The 6460-nt window shown below is 50.4% G+C and overlaps 1 protein-coding gene across 1 annotated transcript; it reads left to right on the forward strand.

Moving 5' to 3' along the window:
- Positions 1-1441: 1441 nt before the first annotated feature.
- On the forward strand, positions 1442-5879 carry CDKN1B (cyclin dependent kinase inhibitor 1B). Its single transcript, XM_006265722.4, has 3 exons — positions 1442-2168; positions 2955-3085; positions 4631-5879. The coding sequence occupies exons 1-2, from the start codon at positions 1793-1795 to the stop codon at positions 3074-3076; spliced, it is 498 nt and encodes a 165-aa protein (XP_006265784.1). The 5' UTR covers positions 1442-1792; the 3' UTR covers positions 3077-3085; positions 4631-5879.
- Positions 5880-6460: the final 581 nt, after the last annotated feature.

Raw genomic sequence — 6460 nt, forward strand, 5'->3', positions numbered from 1 at the left:
GAGCTGTGATTCCAGGAGCACAGAAATATTGCAGAAATCAAACTGGCTTTGCCCCTGCCAGGTTGTTCCCACCTAGGGAGAGTCTCAAAGCCACTTCCTCCCCCAAGTCCTTTCTCCCTGAGGGGAGGAAGACACATGTGACCACGATCCGTCTAGCCCCCAAACGCTGTTCCTTAGCTGGCTGGCAAAAGGTGCACTGGCATGGAGGGGTTCCTTCTTCCTCCCCCGCCACCCCCCAACACATGTTAAACTATGAAACGAATGAAACTAGTAAGTAGTCAGTTTTAAAGCTAACAAAAGTAAGTTCTTGTTCACACAGTGTGGAATTAAAGTGTGAAACTCATTGCTGCCAGACACTGAGAAAGCTGGCAGCTCCACTAGATTCAAAAAGGGATTGGACACATTCTTGGAGGAAAGGGGCATCGGGAGCTATTGAGCATGGGAGTTAGGGGTACGGAACTTCTTAGACCTTAATTCGTTTGTATCTTGTTGAAGGACTAATCAGTTCCAATTCAATTGTGCAAAGCCCAATAGTCAAGTTCCAACATTTGACTGAGCGGAGCTCAATCCATAAATCTGTGTGGCTCCTCCCTCCCAAACCCATCTGTCTGGGGCTTTGGACACTCCCCAAATCCAGAAAGGTATCCTACATGCAAGCCCCAGGCCCAAAAGCCTTGGGGTTTAGATGTCCTAGACCTTAAACACTGTCCCAGACCTAGCTGTCCTAGACTTTAAACTGATCGGGGGGTGGGGGGGAAGTGTCTGGCTTGATCTTAGCATTTAAGGTCTGGGATAGCGGTCCCCAAACTGTGGGTTGTGACCCCAAATGGGGTGGCAACATCAGTGGGGTGTCCACATCCGAGGATGGGGTTGCTGCGGGTTGGGAGTGAGAGGCCGTGCTGAGGAAATCGGGCTGTAAATGGGGTCATGCTCGGGAAAAGTTTGGAAGCTGCAAGCGAGATGTGCAGCAGGGGGGAGAAAACCTCAGACCCCTTTTCAGCACCCGCCGCGTGACACGGGGGCAAGACGGACCTGACCAAGTCAGTAGCGAGCCTTGCGTGGCCACCGAGAGAGCCCGTGGGGACTGACACCCACCACACAACAAGGAGGCGCCCACATGCAACCCCCAGCTCCCCTCGGGGCGCTTTCCTTGAACTCCTGACCTCCGCCTGCCTCCCCCCGCCCCGGGTCAACACGTAACTCGGGCTCCCGCGCCCGGGTCCCCCCAGAGAAGAGGAGCAGGGCAGGAGGAGGGGGTCAGAGCTTCCCTTCAGCCCGGGGCAGGGGTAAAGCAAAGCAACCCCCCTCCCTGCCCCTAGCACAGCAGCTCGGGCCACCTTAACAGGGGCTGTCCGGGAGAGGCCGGGCGGGCAGATGGGGCGGCGCCCCGCGCTGGAGCCAATGGCTCCGCGGCGCTGTTTAAATAGACTGGGAATGTCAATCATTTTCTTCTTCGTCAGCCTCCCTTCAATCGCCATATTGGGCAAGCGAGAAGAGGGCTCGTCTTTTTCTTGTTTTTTTCCGCCTTTCTTTTGCACCCCCCTCCTCCCCCCGCTACTACGCCGCGCCTGTGACACCGGCCGCCGCTCGCCGCGCGCCCGGAGCTGCCCGCCTTGCTCCGGGGGGCCCCGCCGCGCCCCCTCCCCGCCCGCGGGGCTGCTTATGCGATTGCTGGCCGGGGCCGCGAGCGCGCTGCGGGCCACTCAAAAGAAAAGGAAAAAGAAGAAAAAAAGGGGGGTGGGGGGGAGCGCGGCGCGGCCACCCCCAGCGGCAAGAGGGGGGCGGGGGGGACATGTCCGACGTGCGCATTTCTAATGGGAGCCCGACCCTGGAGCGGATGGAGGGGAGGCAGGCGGAGCACCCCAAGCCGTCCGCCTGCAGGAGCCTCTTCGGGCCGGTGGATCACGAGGAGCTGAGCAGGGACTTGCAGAAGCACCGGCAGGAGCTGGAGGAGGCCTGCCAGAGGAAGTGGAACTTCGACTTCCAGCTCCACCGGCCCCTGCGCGGCCGCTTCGAGTGGCGGGCGCTGGAGCCCGGCGCCTCGCCCGACTTCTACTCGCGGCCGACGCGGCTGCCCAAGGGCAAGGGCGCGGGGGACACTCGCTGCGCGCCGCGCGCCGCCTGCGCCGACCCGGCCGCCGGGCAGAGGAAGCGGCCGGCCCCCGACGGTAACGTACAACCTCCTCTTCTTGCCTTGCGCACCTGCCCCTGCCCTGCCGCGCGGGCTTTTGGTCTGCCCTGCCAGCGGCACCCGCCCCTGGATGCTGCCCTGCCCCGGCACCCGCTTGAGTGGTTATTCTTTGCGGCACGTCTGCCCCTGCCTCTAATGCACGGCAAAAGGCGCGGGGGCATTGGCCCTTCCACCTGGGTCCCCCCCCCCATGCTCCTCTGTCTGCCCTGCCTCGCTCTCCTTCAACACCCACTTTACTATTCTTTTTACATCCGCTTGACTTATTATTATTTTTGTCACATCTGGCCCTGCTGCAGGGCAAAAGGCTTGTCCCACCTGAGTCCCCCAACTGGATGCTCCTCCGTTTTCCCCCCACCCAGGCTGGGTGCTCCAGCTGGATGCCCCTCTGTCTGCCCCCCTCTCGCCCCCACCCACGCTGGATGCCCCTCCATCTGCCCCCCTCTTGTCCCCTCCCTCCCTCGGCTCTACTTCCAGGGATTCCTAATGCAACAGCCCCAGGATCACAGCATCCCTGGGCACCAAAATGGAGAGAAGTCTTTTTCGACCCAAACAGGAAACCTTGTATCTTGCTTGAATCAGAGAAAGGACTCAGCCCCTAAGCTTTTTAAATGTTTTTTCTCCTGCCATCCATCCAGTCTGGGGCTTGTCAAAGGGGGGTGGGGGGGGGTTGGTCTTTTCTCTGTACCCTGGGTCCTGTGAGTGCATATCTAGCAGGAAATGTATTTTAACACCAGGTTCCCCCCCCCTTTTTTGCCCCCCCCAGACTCCTCTCCTCAGAATAAAAGAGCCAACACAGCAGAAGAAGAAGTCTCAGAAGACTCCCACAGTGCCAGCACAGTGGAGCAAACGCCCAAGAAATCCAGCCCAAGACAACATCAAACGTGAACTGTGTAGGTGGGTTCCCACTAGGATGTTGGTGTCCCAAAGAAATAGCGGATCTGAACAGGCAGGGAAGTGTGGAGTCACTCCTGCCCGTGTGTGTGTGTGTGTGTGTGTGTGTGTGTGTGTGTGTGTTGCTCTTTGAAGGCATTTCCAAAGGGGGTTTGGATGAGGCTGGCCATATTAACTGCATTTTGTTTGTGCTCAACCTTGAGAGATTTTTTTTTGAGGGGGGGAGGTGTCTAAGCAAGTCCTGGCTGTAGGCTGTTTATCCACAAGAACCTGGCTGGGGTGGCTTGGGTCACTTGGCTAGAAGGTGCTGAGGCCTCCTCTCCCAATAAGATGCTGGCAAAATGAGTTTCAAAACAGGCTCGCTCCAAAAAAAAAAAAAAAAAGTCAAACGACAAGTATTTTTTCCCCTTTTTGTTTGCTGCTTGGGTTTTTTTCTTGTTTTTTAGCTGGTTGACAATGTTAGCATTGTCTCTGGCTCAGCAAACAAGCCAGGGTGAGATCTCTTAAGTCAGTAAGGAGTGGAGAAAAAGTAAGGGGAGCACTTGGATTGAAATTCAGGGTGGGCAGAACATGTCTTCTACTTACTATCATCATCATCATTGTTATCATTATGTGTATTATTTATTGTGTATTATTTTTGGTTATTATTTTTATGCTGCTTTTATTATTGTTGTGATGATGATGATGATTTTAATAGGATGGCACCCTTCTTACTATGGTCATCATCATCACTAGTGTTATTTGTGTGTGTATTATTTGATATTTATTATTTTTATACTTCTAATTTTGATGCTGATGATTTTGAATACGCTGGCACCGTAGTGAGTGTCCAGGGCACCGAGGGGGTTAATGAGTTTGTTTTTTTGAAGCAGCCAGGGGCTGGGACGGCTAGGGCTGGCGGTTTGAAGGGAATCGAGGTTTTTTGGTTTGTTTTTTTTAAGAAAAAGGGAGGTTTACAGACATGCTCGGTGCCGAGCAGATGAAGCTGGAAAGCAGAAGTGAGCACAAATGAGCCCCGCTGGGGTAAACGGGGCCAGGAACACGTCAGCATGATGTGTATGCAAATAGCACTACTACTGTCTGTTTATTTGGGTGAGGGAAGGGGAAGCGGAGCCGCGGCGAGCGGCCGCACCAAGGGGTTAAGTGTGGAGGGAAGAGGGCTCCTGCTTTTCTTCTCGTCTGTGTGCTCCCGCGCGCTCCCTCGGGGCGGGGAGCTTCGGGAGTCGCCGGCGCCCCGCGCACCGGCCGCGAAAACAGCTCCGGCTCCCCTTCCCCCTCCCGCAGCCGAGCGCCACAGACCTGGTGACTCGGTGTCCGAGCCCTGTTTACAGGCGCGGAGGGAACCACTCCCATTTCCGTGGGCCGGGGGAGGCGGCCTCGGGTGTGTTGTTTTTCCACAGGGCTCTGCCCCTCTGTTCCCCTGCCTGGCACCACACCCGTTTACAAGCTTGGGGCCAAAACTGCGGCCCTCGATCTGGGGGCTTTCGGAGTAAAGCTGCCTCCCTCCCAGCCCCCTCCGCTAATACCTGCCCTTGTTTTTCCTTGCAGAGTTCATCTGCATTTCCTCCTTCATCTGGATGCCCCAGTGGTGGATGAAGCCAGGGAGATGTAAAGGTCTATTACAAATTAATAAAAAAAAATACATATCGTTGATTCTCCATGGGATGGAGATCTTGTACAAGCACTGAAGAAAAAACAAAACAAAAAAAAAACACAAAACGACAAAAAAAAACAAAACAATAACACTAAAATTTTAGGCACTCTTAAAAGATCTGCCTCTAAAAGCATTGGATGTAGCATTGTGCAATTAGGTGTTTCCTTATTTGCTTCTTTGTACTACCTGTGTATATAGTTTTTACCTTATGTAGCACATAAACCTTTTGGGGGGGGAGGGAGGGGAGGGAGTGGAAAAAGGTGAGTGACTGAAACTTGCTTTCACAAGGTAGCAAGGGGAGAACTGTATGAAGAGAAGAAGCAGTGTAGGCTTTTTTTTATCACTTAAAGATGTATTGTCCCTTTAAATGGGGTTCTACAATGTCCAACCCCTCCCCCCCTTTTTATTTTAATGCACCATAATGGTAACACTGGTTTCAGCAGGCCATTATAGCTTGCTTGTGAAGTTTTTACTTATTACATTAAGCTGAAAAAAGAGGTGGGAGCTCTGACGTTTCCGTTATGTAGCAACAAAAAGTTTATTATTTTATTAATATTATTCTTCCTGGAACTCCTTAAATCCCTTAAACCAGTAGAACTACTATAAAATTCTTTAAATTTGTCCCATCTGTAGCATTGCTTGAATGTTGCCAAATGAATCGGTAGAGTTCATACTTCAAAACTAGAATACTGTGTTTTTCTTTTTTTTTCCTGATCTTACCCAGCTTCCTAATATTCCTGGTTGAAAAGGGATACTACATCTTTAAACAGTATTTCTACATTGCCTGTGTATCTGTATGTAAAAATAAAAAAAAGTTTGAAGTGTACCTGTGTACATAACTCTGTAAAGACACTGAGAAATTATACTAACTTATTTATGTTAAAAGATTTTTTTAATCTAGAAAAGGATATTTTTCCCCATAAAGCCAAAGTGGCATGTTTTTGTGCATTTGTAAATGCTCTATTTGGTAGAATTTTTAGTTTTGGTTTATTTTTTCCTTTTTCTGTTAATTAATATGGCTGTGCTTAAACGATTGCAGACTGAGCCAACTTTAATATTTTTTTGTAATGCATAAGAAATAAAGTTGCATATGGATACTGTTTCACATCAAGCAATCAATAAAGAAAAGTGCCATATATAAGAGACATGCTCTCTGGTGTTTCAATTTCCCCTCTACCTGGCACAAGAAGAAATACATTTGGACAAATAATGCTGCAGTTTCCTTCTGAGAATCTATTCCTGAGCCTCAATAAAACAAGATACATCAGACTACAGACACTCTTCACCCCTAAAGTCACAACATGGGCAACAATAATTTTCTTATGATTGAGCAGCAAATGCCCTCAGCCTCTTCAATTAAAATGGGGGAATTTAACTTTTTAGCTACGCCACTTGATTTAAAAACGAGAGTGCTTGAAATAGTCCCCTTGTTAATATCTCCTTGCTTGACTCTAATAAAAAAACCCAAGATTTAAAATATAAATCCAAATTCATGTTTCCTGGATCACGTATACTCAAGGAATGGGCCAAGCTGGGCCTGATTTCACTCAATAAAGGTAACACCTAAATTGTTAGTCACTCAATCTGTACCATGGATGGTGTCTTTCATCTTCCTCCATCTCTTTTGGTTTAAAGGATTTTCACCAAATCCTGACCTGTCTTTCAAAACACCCTTTACCATAACATCCTAATAAGGTGTAGCGTGTGCCCATTTCTGAGAAAAT

The sequence above is a fragment of the Alligator mississippiensis genome, chromosome 4, assembly GCF_030867095.1.
Source record: "Alligator mississippiensis isolate rAllMis1 chromosome 4, rAllMis1, whole genome shotgun sequence".
Taxonomy (NCBI): domain Eukaryota; kingdom Metazoa; phylum Chordata; order Crocodylia; family Alligatoridae; genus Alligator; species Alligator mississippiensis.